Source organism: Euprymna scolopes, chromosome 2 (genome assembly GCF_053919585.1).
Source record: "Euprymna scolopes isolate OS-2025 chromosome 2, ASM5391958v1, whole genome shotgun sequence".
NCBI classification, from domain to species: Eukaryota; Metazoa; Mollusca; class Cephalopoda; order Sepiida; family Sepiolidae; genus Euprymna; species Euprymna scolopes.
In genome coordinates this window covers 17,976,736-17,997,486 of record NC_136483.1, presented here as the reverse complement: position 1 = coordinate 17,997,486, position 20,751 = coordinate 17,976,736, and the positions used below count along the sequence as shown (strand labels likewise).

The 20,751-nt window shown below is 30.2% G+C and overlaps 1 protein-coding gene across 19 annotated transcripts in view; it reads right to left on the bottom strand.

Moving 5' to 3' along the window:
- Positions 1 to 20,751, bottom strand: part of LOC145289209 (talin-1-like) — a 617,531-nt gene that overhangs the window by 44,990 nt on the left and 551,790 nt on the right. For 11 of the 19 annotated variants that reach the window (XM_080136391.1, XM_080136396.1, XM_080136401.1 and 8 more), the window contains one exon: positions 18,375 to 18,404. The exons of 6 other annotated variants lie outside the window; for them this stretch is intronic. In XM_080136391.1, coding sequence (XP_079992517.1) covers positions 18,375 to 18,404 — 30 coding nt within the window. Of the gene's footprint in view, positions 1 to 12,912; positions 13,021 to 18,374; positions 18,405 to 20,751 lie in introns of those variants that run through there. 2 more of the 19 variants (XM_080136408.1, XM_080136409.1) reach the window with 2 other exon arrangements.

The following is a 20,751-nucleotide window of genomic DNA, read 5'->3' as shown; positions in this document are numbered from 1 at the left end:
GCATGATAATTGGAGGTAAAAATAAATTCCATGCAATGGAGGCTAGTCACTTTGCTATGATATCTTTATTTTAAAATGTAACTGAAATCACTAATTTCTATGTCACTAACTAAAATTAGGGATTTCAGTTAAATTGGCTATTAAAATAATTACCTACTTTAAAATGAAAGCATAATAGGAAAGTGAATCTCGGTAGTACATGAAGATAAAATTATATTAAATTTTTTTTTTTTTTTTTAGATAATCATTCTCTAAATATGGTAGTCAACAATAATCTGTAGAAAAAAGAATTTTTTTAATCTGAAGAAGCTCCAATTTGCTTTTTTAAAAAATAAACTTGAAAAGCTCCACAAGTTGAATCAAATTATCACTGAATAAAAACAAAGCAAAGCTGATAAAGTATAATTAAAAGCAGATAAATATGAAAAATATTTTAACTGTAAGCAAATAAAAACATCTTTATAAAAATATGGAACAATATAGAAGAGCCTTATATCCAAATTCATTATCATTGCAAAAAAATAAAAATGGGTCTGAAATGATAAAAGAATTATTTCAGTCAATCAGATGTTGCTGTTGCACTATTTTTATTGCAAATAATAATTTAAAAAATACAATATTTATAAACAATGGAAAATTAAGAATATTCTTCCCTCTAATTTTAAGCATGACCTAACAGGCTTGATTAACCAGAAGGCAAAATGATTGCCATCCTCTCAGGGAACATCCTCTGACCAATCATGCAATCTATCCCTATTTAAAAGCAGACAATGGATTTTATTAACCCAACACTTTTTTGATGGTAGCTTTGTAAATTTAACGAAAAATATTAATTAATTTTTGAATTGATGTCAAAAGTATCCATTGCAAACAATTGAATACAAGTTGTCATACTATCTTTAACCAGGAAAATATGAGTTTACACTTTCCCCAACAGTATTAGTGTCTAACCGACCTCATTAGACCAAATTATATGTTCATAATAGTATCCATTAAGCCAATTGTTCAATAAGTTTGAGGATTAAAAAAAAATAAAGTTTTCATATTTCTATGGCAATTGGGTATAACGTAAGAATATATATTTAAAATTTTTTTTTATTTTATGCATATTTTACACTTAAAAACAAAACATGTAATTAAACTTCAGCTCGACCTAGTTTTTATCTTTCATTTGATATAAAATACTTAATGTTTTTTTATTTTTAACAAAGGACAAACACTCTGCAATGGTTTACATTTTTCTTCTAAAATACTCTGTAAAGTGGCAGGATAAAATAATCTGTTCTGAAAAAAAAAAAAAAAAAAAAAAATTGCAAGACCCATTGATGAGAAACGATTATCCAATACAGTTTTTAAAAGCTTTAAAAACACTAACAACCTCCTACAAAAGTAAACCCGAGGCCTCTATGTAACCACAAAAGACACTGAACTTAACGATGATATAAAAACGGAGATGAATAAAACCATACATGAAGAATAAAAGACAGAAAGAAATACAACAACAGCAGTTTGTTTCTTAATAAAACCGATACTTCTAACGGTACACAATTCTTATAGATTATTACTACGTGTTCACGATTACTGCAGAATATGTTTTGGGAAAATACAAATAAAAACATGAGCATTCAAATTTTTGATGACAAATTACAAACAATATCGCAAGTCAGAAGCCAACTCAATGAGTAAATATTCCAAACAAAATTATTCATTCATCAGTTTTAAAAGATCTAAAATGATTGAAAATTAAAAAGAAAATCAATGAGAGGGAAAGAACTTATTTTAAAATGCAATCATTTACAGTCTATCAAAAATATAGCCATTTTATTTTACAGTCATAACAACCATAATATTAGAAAAAGAAAGTTGCCAGATGCGGATAAGTTTGAAAATTCAATAGAAATTTCCTTATCTAAAGAAACATCTCAACATTTCATCATGTATAGTTATATGCATTTGGTGACGAATAATCAGTTGTTACGGTTTTGAATTTTTTAGATGACAATTATTCATATTATCTGAATTCTTTGGACTACTGTTTTCATCTTCAGTGTTCTTTTTACAATGTTTCAATCAATGTAACCTCTGACCTTCTTCAGGTGTATCTTGTCGAACTCAGAAATCTGCACAAAATACTGTACGGAACCCTTTATTTAGTTCACAAGTACCCATGGTGCAGTAGATAGAATATTTGGTGAAATTCTTGTAAAAATTTACATTCTTGGAGATTGAAGATTCAATTCTCAGTGTGGGTGATCCAAAAATACAATTGTGAATTGCTCATAATTTCTAATCAGACAACAAATCGAAGCACAAAAACTAGGAACTCGAGACTTCTGGAAAATCTACAACAGTGTAGTAAATAATTGGCAATCAACAATTCCCCCACTAACCAACAATCACGAGGTTGTCTCCTCAGCAACCGACAAGGCTAACATGCTTGCCAGTCGGTTTGCCTCAAACTCCACATTGGACCCTTCCAACCACCCCCTACCTGACTTTCCTTTGCGAACAGACGCTATGCTAGACGATCTGAAAACCACCCCTGCTCAGGTGCATGCTATCATAAAAAACCTTGACACTTCAAAAGCATGTGGACCCGATCTTATTCCAGCTGTGCTATTAAAAGTGCTCAGCCGAAGTAGCTCCAGTTCTCTCCAAACTCTACAACAAATGCCTTAATGAAGCTTGCTTTCCGGGCTGTTGGAAAACTGCTTCTGTTGTACCAGTATTCAAGAATTCTGGCGAAAGGACTGACCCATCAAATTATCGCCCCATTAGCCTCCTCCCACTTTTTGCCAAAATATTTGAGATCTTAATTAACCATGCTCTAGTCCATCACCTTACAGATGCTAAACTTCTGACTGACAAACAATATGGATTTAGACAAGCCTGTTTCACAGCAGACATCCTAACTAATCTCTGAACGTATATACCATTCACTGGACAAAGCGGGAGAGGGCAGAGCGGTAGCTCTAGATATATCTAAGGCTTTTGACAGGGTATGGCATGAGGGTCTCCTCAGGAAAATTAGATCATATAGTATCACTGGTAGAATACTTAACATAATTAAATCCTTCTTAGATAAGAGAAAAATCCAGGTTGTCCTTGACGGTCGTACATCTAAACAATATGATATAAATGCGGGGGTGCCCCAGGGTTCTATCCTTGGACCTCTATTGTTCCTGATATTCATAAATGACCTCCCCGACAAAATTGCCTCTGAGATGGGTATATATGCTGATGACACTACACTATGGCAGGCATGACAGGAAGACGAATGAACACATTTCTAAAGAAATGGCAGAAACACTAGAGGAAGACCTCCAATCTGTGGTGGAATGGGGACAAAAGTGGTTTGTCGCGTTCAATGCTGCCAAGACTAAACTAGTTTCATTCAATAATTACAAGAAACCCTCTCTACCACCTATAGCAATGGCCAACGACTCTTTATCTGAGAGTACATCTTTCAAACTCCTTGGCCTAACGTTCACAGGAAACATGAGTTGGAACAATTACATTGAAGGCATTGCCAGGGCCGCTGCAAGAAAGGTGGGCTCTCTCTACCGTGCTAGACAACTACTAACATCCGAAAGTATCCTGTACCTTTATAAGGCCACCATTCGCCCATGTATGGAGTATTGCTGTCACATCTGGGCTGGTGCATATTCTACTAGTCTCTCGCTCCTTGAAAAGGTTCAAAAGAGAGTCGCAAACCTGATAGGCCCTGAACTGGCATCTAAGCTTCAGCCTCTGTCCCATCAACGAAATGTTGCATCCCTCTGCCTTTTCTACAAGTATTTTAGTGGTGAATGCTCTGACGAACTGCAATCACTTGTGCCCCCACGACGTGAGCACCCTCGACAAACCCGACAGGCTGCTAAATCCCACCCCACACTGTAGAGATCCCTAGATGTAAAAGATCTTTTTACTCCAATAGTTTCTTCCCCAGAACCGCTAGACTCTGTAATTCCATTCCAGGTCCCTGCTTCCCCAACAGTACTGACGTGCAGAAGTTCAAGTGTAACGTGAACCGACATCTTGCTGCCCAAATCCCTACATAGTACCCCAGTAGTTGTTGCCCCTGATAGTAGCCCCCTACACCACAGTGGCAATTTGCCTTGTTTTGGGTGAAAATGTAAAAAAAAAAAATTTTTTTTAAAAATGCTACCCCTGTGGATTAAATAAAGAGTTCTGTTTAGAATTCTGTGCAGATTTTCAGAGTTCAACAGGAAGATTCTCGAGTTTGACACGGTACATCTGAAGAAGGATGGAGATTACATCAACTGAAACGTTGTGCAAATATAACTCGATAAAAATGGTAGTCTGACGACTTCAAATAATATGAATGATTAGTAGTTATAGGAAGTTACCAAGAGAAATAGATGCAGATCTGATCAGTAATTACAATGAGATTGTTAAAGAACACAACATTTATCATGTAAAATTGCAAAACAGACACTAGGTAAAATATAACTTCATTTGCAGAAGTAATTCTAACCCGATCTACGCAGTAAACTAATCATTTTGAATATAAATTAAGTGAAAGTGAGTTACAGTTTTATAGAATATGTGCAATTCACTGTAAATGACAACAAAATTAATTATACTGAAACTATAAGTAAAAAAAAAAAAATGAGAAGATTCAAAAGAAAAAAAAAAGAAAAAAAAAGAAAGAAAAAGAAAGAAAAAGAAAATCGACCAAAGTAGAATTTTGGAAACAGATTTTAAAAATGTAGAAAGGATGCCTTTAAAAAAGTGTTTAATATATTTTTATAACAATATAAGACCATTTGAACATGAACAAGCAAGAGTCTGGTGGCTGGATAAAGTTTGGTAATTGTGAAGCACTGTTAGTCAAAATTTAGTGATAGGTTTTGCTTGATTATTGAATTTTAAAAATAAGGAAAATTTAGGGTTTTTTTAATGTTGAAATGGGATTGAACATTTTTTTTTAAACTAATTTGCCCAGGAAAGTGTAAATATTTTTAAAATTTAAATAATGATTATAAAATTGTTTTAGGCTTCATACTTTCTAATAATGTAATGAAAAATAGGGTTGGTTTTGTTTATTATATGCAGAGAAAAGATATTTAAAACAAATGATTGATATTATTTTTGGTTCAGTTTTCTTTAACATTTCTCTTGAGTAGATATGAAATGTGTTCGCATTGCTCACGTGTTCATTCGAGTTATATCACAATGCAATTGAAATCTTATCTGCTGATCATTAGAAAACATGCCAGTAAGCCAAAATCAAAATTTGTAGCATTTTTCTAGAAACTGTCTATATATATATATATATATATATATATATATATATATATATATATATATATATATATATATATATATACAATAATTGTATAAAAATTAGAAAAAAATCTATATTGATCAACCAACGTTTTGTCAATTTTGACAGCAAAACGTTAGTTGATCTATGTAAACTCTTTCTAATATTTATATAATTTTATTTATAAAAGCTCTACTTACATATTGAGCACTTTAAAAAAATAAATTGGGTTTTAATTAATATTTGAATTTAATTGATTTATACATTTGTATACTCACATTTGAAACAACATTAGTTACTTTGAAGAAAATGCAGATCTCAAAATAGAATTTTCCATTTTCTGGTATATTTTATGTTGATACAGGCTGCAACTTTTTTTTTATACTTATTATAGACAAATTTCTCTCTCTCAATATATCTATATATATATATATATATATATATATATATATAGAGAGAGAGAGAGAGAGAGAGAGAAAGAGAGTCAGCAGAGAATATATGCATTAAAGAAATGCATTTTGCAACCAAGTAGTGGGTTATAAATTTATACTTGTGAAAATAAAGTGCTCAATAAAGCAATAAATATAGGTTCATTATAATCTTGTAAGCCATTTCTATGTTACTACATTTGTTCAGATTGTCTACTCTAAATGTACTAGCATAAAAGTGGTTCATCAGATTATAGTAGACACACACACACACACATATATATATACATACAGGGTGTTTGAAATAAATTTGACAGAATAACATTTTATTTTTTTTCTAACTTTTTAAATTTAATCATACCAACTAGGCTTGATTTTAAAGTTTAAACCATCCTTCGTTCATATACAGGATGACAGCAAGAACGGATGACTGGAAGCCACTTGAAGCATGGAAAATCATGGAAAAGAACTTGTAACATGATTTGCATCGGCTATCAAAATAAAGACATTATTGTTGCTGCTCAATGATTCCTGAACACTAAAACCAATCTAGCATGGACTAAAAAAAATTGCAATGGAGATTACGAGGCTGTGGCTTAAAGAAATCAACATAACAGAAGATCTGATTGCTCTTGTACAGCATGATTCCTTAAAAATCTGCAGAAAAAGTTATTGGAGGACCCTGGCATTAGAATTTGAGCTTTGTCTCGTGAATTCTACCATGAAGCTTACACTGAATGGAGACCTCCAATACTACTCAATCAAGCATTGCAGAGGTCAACTTCTTACAGAAAAGGCCCGCAAAAATCGTCTGATAAAGGCAAAGAAACTTCTGGGCAACATGAAACAACCTGCAGTGCAACAATATGGTTGTTTTCCAAGGAAAAAGAAACTTTTGCAAAGATCAAAAGCACAACACAGAATAACAGATGACTTGCATACAATCCTAGTCATGCAGACTAAATTTTCCCAAGCTGTCATGGTTTTTAGATGTATGTCCTCAGAGGGTGATATGATGCCTCTGCATTTTTTTAAACAGGGTATCAGGTTGAATTTAGATGCCTACATGCAGTTGCTAACCACTGTACTTAAACCCTAATAATAGGTCGTATGTACAGCAGCAGGATTTGACCTTCTACCACACTGCAAGGAAAAGTCAAAAATAGTTATTGGCCAATATTTACGACTACACAAATCCCAATGTTTGGCATCCAACCTCATCTGATCTAAACCCAATGGATTATTTTGTATGGGACACTGTTGAGAAAGACATCAATCACTGTACAAGTACTACAAAAGATCAGTTAATCAACAGAATTAAAGTGGTTTTTTAAGGGTCTTCAAAGGGAAAGTGTAAAATCAGCTTGCTCCAGGTTCCGCACAAGGAGGCTGCAATGCATGCTAATGGCATTTATTTTGAGTAAAACTATTCGACAATAGTCTAATTTTTTTGCCTATTAAATTTCTTTGAAATTAATTCAAGTTTATAGATACCAAACACTTTTTCTTTTTCCTGATAAAACTGTCAAATTTATCCCCCCCCCCAAAAAAAACCAAACACCAAATCAATTTCTCTTTTGTTTTAGATCCTTATAACATCAGAAACATTACAAATCAATTTTTTCTGCTTGATTTTTACATATCTGAAAAGGTATAAATTGTATTGAAACATCATATGAATTGAATAAAGGCAATCCACATGAAATATTCCAATCAAATATTATAGATGATTTTATGCAGCAATAAATCAATTTAGCTGTAGATGTCACAAGTTTCAAAGTAATAAATCTAGCTAGAGATAGGGCAATAATGGCTACCATTTTCACATCAACCATCACATTAAAGAAAAACATTAGACTGATGAGAATTCTGTAGAGATTATATCCCCACCACACAGGTCTGGATATAATACTTACTTTTGAAACCTGTAGCATCTATGACTAATCAAGATATCATTGAATAACATCATCTATGATTATATATATATATATATATATATATATATATATATATATAATGCTCTTACAGATGAAAAGGAATCATCTGTATTTATTTGTTAACTATATAGCTATAAAAAAAAAAGAAATAAATAAAGACTAATAGCTCTTACATCTATTGCTAAATGAAAGCAGGTAAAAAATGGTAGGTAGGTATAAGGGTGGACGGTTCCTTATATTCTAAAAAATTCTTCCTTGATTTGCAAACACTTAAACCCTCCCAAAACAAAAGAATCATCCTTTGAATCACTTGCTGAAAGATCATTCAAAAAAGGCATCTACAAAGAGGGTCTAGGGTTGTTCTCTGGACTCACCATCAGAAAAACCAACTCGTAAGGCTGCGTGTCATGGTGGCCGGTTAGCCATGGGCGGGTGGCAGAACTGCAAACTCTTGATGTGCTGGTTGCTTGGCTTGCGTGAGGAGGAAGGAAGAGGAGGAGAAAATGATGGTAGTAGTAGTAGAGGTTAAGGCTTGGTGCACATGTGCAATTAGATGCGCGCAAAAAGCCCTTGATTGCACTTGGTTTGTCGTCACATGAATGTGTAGATGATACTCTACACGTGTTTGGTAAGCACGCACATACACTTTGAATTGATTCAGAATCAAGTATGGCGGTTTAGAGTTCAATTTATCTTGACCGTTTTTTTTTTTAGGTTCCTCTTTTGTGAATCGATTTCATTGTAGGAGTTTGGTTTCCATCATCAGAAATTCATTTCTAGCAGAGACTGTCAGTTTCCGTGCTGTTTCTTTTTTTTTTTACTTTTTTTTAAAAATTTTTATTTTATATACAGCTGTTAGATGACGATGTTGATGACAAATGCGGTAAAGGAGGTGGTCTCAGTGTAAGTGAGGAGGAGGAGGAGGAGGAATATGGCTAAAATTCATATCCAGGATCAAACATGATTCTCAGCCACAAGAAACATTCACTATATGGTATGGAAGCTCAACAATGACAAAATCTGTGCTCTTTCTGAAACGTACCAAGATAATAGCTAGCATGTAGCTTTTCTCAGCAATGAGAATACGTTAAATTTCATAACATTCAAATCTCACATACTAGAAAAATAGTAAGAAAATAAATTTTCTTAAATATTTAAAAATAGAATTTATAATTTAGAGTCATTTTATACAATGGAAATGATTTTTGTTTTCTAAAAACAAAATAATTATCTGAAGCAATTACCTGCTTCTTTCATGAGAGCAATATAAATTTTGTTTTATAGATTTAAGTAACATTAAATATTTCGATGCAATAAATCAAACTTTTCAGATTTATTCAGTCATTTCTGAGCTTTCACACTTCTACACGATTCATTTTTAATTTCCTCTTCAAAAACCGCAAACAACTTTCATCCCTACCATTCCAGATAGAATGGTATAAGTGCAGCAAAAACAAAAAAAAAAAAAAAAATAAAATAAAATAACAAGGATCCATGCAAGTGTTCAAATTTTGTATTAGAAAAACTGGCTAATTCATTAATCAAAATAATGCAGGCTACATTATTTTGATTGAAAAATGAAAATAAGTTTTTAAATTCCTCATATATAAATATAAAACAAGTTTGGCTGATCTGTAAATTGTTCAGATAAGGCAAATTCATTATTTAAGTTATAAAGCTTTATCTAAAAAGATATTGAGCACTTTATATAAACAAAGTTCTGCTGTCTACTATTTGGCTCAATTTCAGAATTCATATCAATGAATTTTAGAAGTTGATTTTTATCTTGTGGATGTCAGCCATGGTGTTAGTTGCAGCTAACTTAAAAACCCTGGGCATTGTGGACATATAACAATCCACATATTTTGAGACAGTCAATGATAGTTATGCTCGTCTAAAAAGTAGACAACCATCAAGTATGCATAAGGAATTGAAAAACTTATCTTAATGGTTGCTATAATTCATTAAAAACTTGGACACTATAGGAAAAAATATTTTATTTTATGATATGTATGTTGTATTCCTATTAATTATTAAATTAGTAATAAAATACTATAGCATTCTGAAAACAAGAAAAATAGATATTTTATTAGAACTATTTTAGGAAATTGAAGACAAAACACTTGAGGATTAGAATGCATATGAAATGGATTTGATTGTTTGGTGCAGATCAAGCTTACATAATCTTGGAAGGAATAATTTAAATATAAATATTGATCTTAAAATCGGATTATATTAAATTTATCTTTGTTTTACTAAAATTAAATCTAAATAAGAAACTACATCAATACCATTTATGGAATACTTCAGTGAATGAAAATAGAAAAATATTTTTGATATGCCTTTTACATAGAAGTTGGCTTAGAAGTAAAAGAAATATGTATTTTTTTAAATTCAAATAGAGCAGTAACAATACTACTAATAATATAGACCCACTGTTTTGCAAACCATTTGTGTTAGAAACAGTTTGCAACATTTTATCGAAAACAAAATAATTCAATATAAAGTTTGTATTTATATAATAAGAATATTGATGACTGGGTTGGAGTATGTAGGCTACATTTATTAGAAATGGGTAAAAAACAATAAAGTATTATAAAAATAGAAAGGCTACACATTGTAATCCTGTTCAGATTTTGGATATCAAAATATAATTGCAATCACAACCATGCGATTTCCATCTATATATTATTTATTATAGGTTATGGATCTCAAAAGTTTAATTAACTTAACATTTTGAAAGTAGATACATTGCATTTAACATTTATTATACATTCATTTGTATATTTATATTATTCATGAATATAACTTGAAACTCGAACATTAAGAATAAAATGGAGAACCACTGATGGGATTCATCCATGCTACAAAGGGGGACTACTCTAATAATCAGGATGCATTTTAAACTACTCAATCACAGCGACAGAGAACTACAGAAGTATAATGAATTTACTTTCCAGAACGTTACAGTAAAAGGCACTGTACGACTGATACTAAACTATTCCTGTTTTGTAAACATTCCTGCATTATCCATTTAATCAAATATCCATTTTTAAAGCTGATTTATAATGTAAAAAAAAAAAAGCCAAGACAAAGCAAAGATGAAGAGACAGATGCAGCAGAGGTTATATTAGGCATATGAAAAGTACAAAAAAAAAAAGAAGATAATTTGCATTATATCAGTCTATATTCATAATCTATAATTATACCAATTTTAATAACACTTCAAAAACTGCAACTAATGTAAATCATGCTTATAAGGGAGATAATCCTAAAAAACTGATCTGACAAAACATATCAAACATATTGAGGCTGTCTTTAAGCTTTTTGTTAGCTAAGCAATTAGTATGTGTATAGGGTGTATGTATGCCTACATAAGTGATGTGTAATAGCCTGGGTTTAAATACACACACACTTATTGGGCAATAGCAGCAGAAGCAAAATACATTCAAGGCTCCCATCTGACCCCCTAAGAAAACTGGCTATGCCTACTGAAATCTGATTTGTCTTTGGTTATGGCATAAACAAAAGCTAATAGGTATCATTTTAAATGAACAGCTGAAGATAAAAGATCAACGTAAAGTATTCTTTTAAGCTGACAGTTTAGCAAACAGAAACATACTTACATACTATACACAAATTAAAAGTTTGTACATCTACCTACATATGACAGTGTAATAATATTAATGATTTATTAGAAAAACAATACCGTCAGTTAAACCAATGACATCACACACTGCCAGCATTCAGGATAAAAGGATATTGTACCCTTAATATAGTTCAAGTCCCTTCCACTAATCAAGAGTTGAACCCCTTACACTCAAGCACATATGAAAATGTTTAGAGTCAATGTGGTTTATTGCAGAAATTGTAGTTTTTTTTTTTTTACATAAAGATTGAACCCAGTCATTGCTTAGCCACTAATTTAAACTGTTTATAGTTCAGTTCATAGAATAATTGATATAAAATATTTATTCATCAACAATTAAAAAGGAAACTAAGAAAAAGTGTCCAAATTTGATTACTTTAATGTAACTCTATAAAAAATTTGTGTAAAAAAATTTGGATTCATTAGAATCAATTGCGAAGAATAATAAAATAACCAAAATCAAACAACTACGAAGTAATTTCTGCAAAATCAAAAAATCCAAAACACAACCTTTTAAGACTTCTTAAACATAACTAAATCATATATCTGATGATCAAGATTAAAAGAACTGAACTAAAAACCAGACGACTATATGATTACTAAGACCAACGAGTTGAAGTCAGTATATACTAATAAGATTATGAAAGAATTGAAGAAATGGTCAAATGAAAAATAAATTTAGCAAAAATATGAGTAAATGTTGGGTGAAGATATGGAAAAGGTCTTAATTTAAAGATTTATTTTAGTTTGAATATAAACTACAAATGAAGAAAATCATTTCTGGAAATTATGGGGTAGAATTTTAAGATGATCAAAGTATTTACTGCAAAGAGGAAGAAGAATGATAAGTCACTTAAACAGACCTTTTCCTTTTGTTAATATGGACATTGACTTAAAAATTACACAATACAAAACATTATCCGTAAAAGCCAGACACAGATTTGCTATAGACTTTAAATGTACTGCTTTCAGAAGTTGTTCAAACATATCCAAAGGTATGTTCTCAGTGTGTTCTTCTAAATTATACCTAGAACAAGCAATTTCTATGATTATATTTATTTTTGAAACTACATCTTAGTGTGTTAAAAATGAAGGGTAGTATTTCTCATGATAAACAGTATCCTTGATTTTGAAATACTCTTGCCGTTTTATTAAATTTGTCTCTATGGTAGAGATTTGAAAAAGTGGAAGAAAAACACAACTCAAAGGCATTCTTTTGAAAACTGATATGGAAGCCAATGAAAAAAAAAAATACAAACAGAAAATATAACACCAACCTTCATCACCTGAAACACTTTAAGATGATGAATTTATAAAGTTTGAGAAATCCAAGAAGCATTTCCAGAATGCTTTAACCCTCCCACCTCACCCCGTCTTATTGAATAAATAAATCAAAAATAAATGTTGCCATTTATCTCTGATAGCTTTGTAAATCAATTAAGATAATTGGACGGTTAATGTCAGTTTTTCAAATAAAAAGGCGTACCAAATATTCATTGCAAAGAAAAGGACAAAAACAAAACTAAAATATTAATTTCAGTGTTATGGACGGTAAAAATGGTAAGTAGGGAATAATGTACAAATGATGTCTAATGAGTAATGATATATATAGATATGTATATTTCTTCTCGAAAATGTTTTTATTGTTTGATTTTTGGTTCTCTTGATTCAGGCTTGAGTTACCTATACTTCCAACATGTAGGCATGAGACTCATCCTAGGTAAAGAAAACACAAAATGTGCATCAGTCTAGAGTTTGAGAAAGAGGGGCGGGTAACACAAGAGGAAGAAAAACATCTTTTTATGCAGCAAATAACAAAAAAAGAGATTCGTAAACAGCCGTCATTGTTAATATTTTCACAAATGTTACCAAGATGTCAACAATTGATCATGATGATTGGAAAAATATACATATTGACTAAAGTGATGAATACTTACTCATAAAACCCAAAATCTGGATGAAGTTTCTGAATTAAATCCTTTAGAACTCAATAGTTACTTATTGCAGAAAAAATATTAATTTAATAAATGCATACATTTTTCCTAAAAGGATGGGAAAGTATACTTTTTTGCATGATGAATTATATGTGAACAGAATAAAAGATATATTATTTGAACTCATATCTTTAAACATTTAAAAGAAAAAAAAAGTTTTAATGAATAAAAACAAAACAACTATACTTAAAATTGAATTTAACAAAATATTTCTTATTTCAAAATTACTAACATTATAGTGACTATTTTATGAAATTTTATATTGCCAAATTAACATAAATTGAATACATAAGTTTACACATAATAATTGCTCAAGTAATATTAACATAAATGTAAAAGAAACTTATGATTTTTTTAACCTCTGACTAAATTCATAATGACTGGATTTTTGTGATATTTAGGTATATTTTAAAACTTACAGTGTAAATGAAAGTTTATAAATCTCTTGATTTATATTATGTCTGTACCAAATTATAATTTTGCAAGCCCCCTCCAAATTATATCATCATATATAAAAAAAAAAAAGGATAAAATTTCAAGAATGAGGTTGTCAGGAATATGCATAAAGAAGAGAGAATGAAAAAGTTGAGTAGATGATCGATTCTGATAGATGAGTGATGTAAGAAATGAACACCAAAGATGGGGGAAAGAACAGTCAAGAAATCCAAGGAAGGGGGCATCAAACCAAAATTTAAACAAGGAAAAGACAAAGATAAAAAAGTAAAAAATATTGTGAAAAGAACAAAAAATTCTTAACAGGCACATAAAAAAAAAACAATCTGGAAGAAAAGAAAAATAGGGGAAATATAGGAAGCTCAAAATCAGAGTAAAGTAAGCAGAAAGTTTTTTTTTTTTTAGATTTTAATAATTGCCTGTACAAAGAAATACATTAAATTCAAAACAATTATGAAACGAAACAAAAAAAAAAAAAAAAGAAATCATAAAAGATATTTTTAAACATAAGAATCAGAAATGTGCTGCTTGCTTAAAGTAATTCTTGGAAAAATATGATACAACTGTCTGCTAATAAATAGAGATATATCCCTTAAAGAATTTGATATACACTTATTGAACTCTAAATTACTAATATATTGCAAGTGTTGAATTTAAAATATTATATTATTTTTTTAAGATACATAAAATCAATTGTTACATTTGTTTAAAGAAAAAACATTTGACCATTTTATTGCTCAGAATATTAAAACAAACATTTAATTAAAAATAGATGTATTCATTTTGATTGATATTTTTATATTTCTTTAAAAAAATATTTAGACTGTTACTTTTTAATTCTTATTTTCAGATTAGACAGATGCAGAAATAATTTGAAAAGAAAATAATGATATACACAATTTAGGGTGGAAAGAAAAATTGACCAGAGTGCCCAATTAATGAGGAAGAGACAGTATATTTATTTAATAAGATATTTATGTATCGGATTATATCATACCAATCGGTTTTGTGCTGCAGCACTTTTCAATAATGAAGATATCAACTTTGCATTTGAACAGAAGCTTCAGTTCAAAGGTTAAGTCAATGCATCATTGATAAGTTCTGTGGCACAAAATTAGTATGCCATAATCCAATATAAAAATATTTTTATTTACAGTGATCTTTGTGTTTACACATTACATTTAGCATCAAGTCTATTGTAGGCGTTTCAGTAAATATTTTACCTTGCATCTAATATATAATTTATAAAATATATATGGCGATTAAGCTACACTGAATATTCCGCGTTTCATCCACTCTAGGACTCTTCAGGCTTATGCGCAAATTCTGTGTTTGTTTATCGTTTTTATATGCTCCTCTTCTATTGAGATTTTAGTTAGCCAATCAGATACTAGAAAGCTGATTAGCTACCTAAAATCTCAACAGAAGAGGAGCATATAAAAACGATAAACAAGTACAGAATTCGCGCATAAGCCTGAAGAGTCCTAGAGTGGATGAAACGCGGAATATTCAGTGTAGCTTAATCACCATATATATTTTATAAATTACTAACTAGCTCTACCTACGTATTGAGCACTTTTGAAGTAAATACTTAAAGTTTATGCATAAATCTATACTTTCGTATATTAATTTTATGTGAGTAAATTAAGTAGTTATATATATATATGCATGTATGTATGTATGTATCTCTGAAGAAATCATTGTTTTTATCATAATCACATTATAAAATACACATTTTAAAGATCTAACTAAAATGCAAACCCCAAACAAACTTTTTTGATCCTTATTGCAAATAGGTAGATGGGTAGGAGAAAAAGGTGAACACATTTCAACCGAGAAAAACTAAGAGTTAGAGAAGCTGAAATAATAACATAACACTAGTTAGAAAAATAAATGATGGGAGTGCGCGGCCAAATAAACACAATAAGCAAAAAGTTATTAAAAATAAAAAAAGTAAAAACTGTCAATAGGATTTTAGAAAATTATTTATTTAAAATCAGTAAAAAGAAATTAAAATGGGCAAAAAACAAAAAAAAAATAAACAAAAGCATTGTCAAAAATGCTTGTAGTACTGCTACTTCTGCTGTTAGATCGATTTTGGGAAAAAAACAAAAACAAAAAAATATGTTCTCTTTAAAATTTGGACAAGTTCATATACCGTACTTTGGGGTAATTACACCAAATCCGGGGTGACTGTGCCAACTAAAAAAAAGTACTCTTTATATGCATGGTTGCCAAAAGAGCACTTTTAGCTAGTTGGCGCAATTACCCCAGACTTGGCACAATTACTCCAAAGTATGGTATAATCGATTTTCTTCTAGTATTTTTTTTTTTTTTTAATATAAAAAAATGGTTAAATCTAAATTTTATTTATCATGCATATTTGGATGCAACATTTTGAATAAAGGTTAGAGATAAAACCTGCTGACTATGATTATTAGCAGCAGGAGTAGCAGTAAAAAGAAAAAAATCAGGAAGTAAAAAAAAGGGGGAGGGGGGGTCAATAAAGATTTTACTACAACAAACTTTCTGTTTAAGCCAAGGCTAACATTGAGTACAGTTTTTTTTTTATTTTCAGATAACTAACCAAAACATTCAGCAAGTACAAAATATTAAGATGTTTGGAAAGTAATTGTATTTTTTACTGGCTATGCATTAGGAGTCAACCAAGTGAGAACTGCATCTTAAATTAGTTCATCATCCATTCTATCTAACAGTGTGCATTTCAGATTTGACACCAAAGGTAACTTTGAAAAAAGTGACATATTCACCATTGCTTAGCACATGAATTCTTAAAAGAGTAGTACTGTCACCAAGGGAATATTAAAAATGTCTCTGCAGTGTCAATAAAGCTACAACTATATGTCAGTTGTGATTTTCAAGTTTTAAAAATGGTGAGCATGGCCTTCAACAAGTTACACTCTGAAAATGGAAAACTTTTGAAACAATTCCATTAAATGTACACCAAAGCACCATAGATTCTGTGCAAACACTCTTTGTGACATGTTTAACTGTCCACAAACATTTAAACTGAATTGAAACATGTGACGGTTTCATTTTGGTGTTTCAGGAGTTTTAGTTTGAAAATAAAATAATATTCCACCATCTGTCTTGTCTTTTTGACAATAAAATCTAAGAATATTATGACAGGAGGTTCTTCATTTTACAAGTGGCATAATATCCAAAATAAAGAGTTTATTCAAAATGCCAAGGTTATTAATGAAAAACACATGTAGAGGCCAAGATATGCTGAACAAAAAAATAGTCATAGAATTAACAACAAAGATATGGGTACTATCTAGGCGTAGATAATGTCAATTACAATTTCTCTAAAAAAGGATCATAGGTTTTCAGGTGGAGGTGATGCAGTGGAGATTGACCCGACATGCTATGTTCGAGTCCTTTTGAATCCATTGCACAACTTTTGAGAATGTTGACAAACCTTCATGCAGTCCCTCCTGTGAGTACCAGATTCTAAAAAAGAATCATGGGAAACCAATGTCAACACCAGAATCAAGCACATTAAAATATCTTTAACTTGCTGGTTCATCTAAAAAGGTTTCTCATGTTTTCAGTTACTTTTTTTCATAAGCAGGAAGGCATACTTTTATAAAGAAAATGTTTGCTAAAAAAAGGGATTTGTAATTATTACAAAAAGATTTATAATTGAGATTACACACAAGAGATCTGGTTCAATACTTCTTAGTCACAAAAGAAATTATTCATGAATCTAGTAATGTTAATAAAAACAAAACTAGCTTCATATTAAATCCTAGTTGGACAGGAAGAGTAGTTCTACAGATATAATGACCAACATTAAACATGTTCTTAAGATTGTTTTACTTTATTAATTATCAATAAACGTCGCTTCTTGCAATAACAATCCTAAGTAACTTAAGTCAATACAATTCAAATTTTTTATGCAGATTTGATTTGTGGAAAAGTAATAAAGTTTAAGTGATAAATAAGCGAGTTCATTTTTTTTAATTTTAAAAATGTCTGCCACTTTCAAATTGCATGTCTATCTTCAAGAATAAACTGCTAAGGTAACTTGATCCAATTAAAATCAAGATTTTTAGTCAGATTGACTTATTCTTTACAAATGGCAGTACAACTTGTTCAATTCAAAGTTATAAAAATGTGAAAATCTTAGAAAAAAAATCTACTTGTTTGTTTTCATTAAAACTTGAAAATTTTCTTTATTTACACGATAAAAAAAAACTTGAATAGCATAAAATTTGAAACATTGTAGTTACATAGGATTGCAATCTCCATGAACACCAAATGAAATGATTTAATCAAATAAAAACTTGTAATTTTTAATTCACTTCCTTCTGACACCCGCTACATCAAGCCTTAATTGGCGGGAAAGCAGATGTGTATGAAGTAAAAAAAAAAATTATTCAAACATTTTGGCTTTTTGAAAGTATGAAACATTTATCTGCCCATAAAAGGCTTACAATCAGAAAGTCAGTATCAGCAAAATGAAAATTGACAAGAAAGGGGACGGGTAAAAAAAAAAAAAAAAAAAAACGCGCACACACAAAAGTTAAAATTGCTAGGTTGTTTGTTCCCATAGCATCACTCCTGTCATGCCATTGCAAAAGAAATGGGATACCCGACCTCTGCTGATGAAGAAACGGCTTTTGAGATCTGAAACATCAGGTTTGTACATCATCACAATAGAAATGGACGGGACAAAAACACAGAGAAAGAATTTTAAACAGCTTTTTTTTTTTTCCTTTTTCTTTTAAGAAAAGCAAAAGTGAAGTCCCTCAAGAAGAAAAGATATTTATTGTAAGTTGAAAGTTTTCTCTTAAAATTGAAGCAATAAAAAAAAAGAAACATTTTAAGGTTAGATAATGGAAAATATGATTTTAAAAAAAATTTAGAGTATTATTTAAAAGGTATGTTGTATTTTGCAAGATAAAAATAATGAAATGTATTTATTATATTCTGACAACTTTTAGAACACAAGAATTGGAGAGGAAAGAGAAAATGGAAGAATGGCTGAATAAGATCAATTTATCTGTTTAAGGTGTTCAACTTTCAATAGTTGAATCTTTTTGCTGATTCATTAAAAAGTTCACATTTTAATTGATTGACACTGTGAGGGACTATACAATTGGATATGCTGAGTTCACATTCAATGAGCAAGTGTTTAATTATGTATTAACACCATTAGAAATGGTATGGACACCTCACTCTCTCAGCTACAGCTCAAATAAAAATGATGTTCAATTAATCAAATACATAAAGAGTCGATTTGAATATCAGATATACAAACTGATCAAACCATAGATTTGAAATGAACATGAAACCTACATTTTCAGTACATATTAAATTATAGAATTTTAATTGATATCATTTAAATTTTAAACTGTAAATCTGATATTTTAAAAATTCAGAAGACAGAAGTAAAAATGAATATATTTATGGTAGTCACCTTATTTTGCATAATCAGTTTTTGAAATAAGAGAGACAGAGATAGATATATATTGAGAGTTGAAAAATGCACAAGTCAACTCCAAATGTTAGGCCATATACACACGCACACAAACATGGTCACACATAGATTAAACAAGAATTGTGTTTCAGTCCTTTATGGTGAGGGTCACACAAAACAATGAAACCACAGCAAATCTCTAGCATTTAATCAGGAGGATTGTTCAAAGAACAAGAAAACAAACATGAATTTAACTAAACTAGCAACATTCGTTTTATGCTGAAAATAATCAGAAGATACAAATTAAAAATATTTAAGATAGTCTTCTACATATGAAAAAAATGAGAATATAATTTTGATGAAATCAAACTCAATCATTATGAAAAGAACAAATTGCATCATGTATACCTTATTGCAGATTTAAGAAACCCAGAGCTCAACAAAGGTATTTCTGAACTGATTTGTAGTTTGAAAAAAAGTGATCAATTCTAATTTTTCTCTATGCCGTCACTTGATACATATCTACAGTCATTTTGTGCACTCAACTGCTCCAGGTTTGTATCTGTTCTAATACGCCATCAAGTTGTTAGCACCAAGTGCTTTCGCCAGTGCAAATATTATATAACATTGTATTGTAAAATTGTTATTATACAATAATAGTAGACGATAGTCAGATAAAAATAACTTTCATAGTCTTAAAACATTTTCATTTCAGTGGTTTCGAATCCAATGTGCAATATCTTTATAGTTAAAACAGGATTTAAAAAAACATTTTTGCTTAATGGACAGAAATATGCAACTATATGATCATTGAATGTGCCAATGGAAATCAATGTAAAAATAATAAACATGATATCCTAAAAAGGAACCCTTAAAAATGACCAATCAGAATCTTTACTATTCTAAAAAGAGCATAACAGAATTATCGGTTAGAAATGTTATATAAAAAATAATTACACACAATCATACTGAAGTGTGGAAACTTAAAAGATGTAAAAAAAAAAAAAAAGGGGGGGGGGTAAAAAAAAAAAAAAAAAAAGAACGCACACATTATCCTGGATTAAATGTAATAAATCAATCCATTCTATATTTGCTCAATTCATGCATTAGGATTATCAGATAATACAAGTTGAACATGCATTTGTGTTTAATTAAGAAGGTAAAGGAAGTTTTCTCTTTCTCTTTAAATAGTTCATCGGAAATAGTGGAAAGTTATTGTTCAGATAACAATGCTCACTCTAGAGAAAACCATCACAGAATTTTTTTCCAATGAGATCTCCAAGACGTCATCTATGGAAAACAATATTTAGTGTTTCTAAATAATTTTGAGATTAATCGATTTACTACCGTAAGAGAAGAACGAAAACAATTTTGAAATTAGAACAAATTATTTAATTTATTCAAATTGGCATTTGAAAATTATTTTAATTTATAATTGTAGTTGTTTCTCTTCCTTTATATGCAAAATAACTTTTTACAAATAATGAATCATTTCATCTTACATCTCAACATTCAAATAAGAAATTACTCCTATTTGAGTTGTTACAAAGAAGC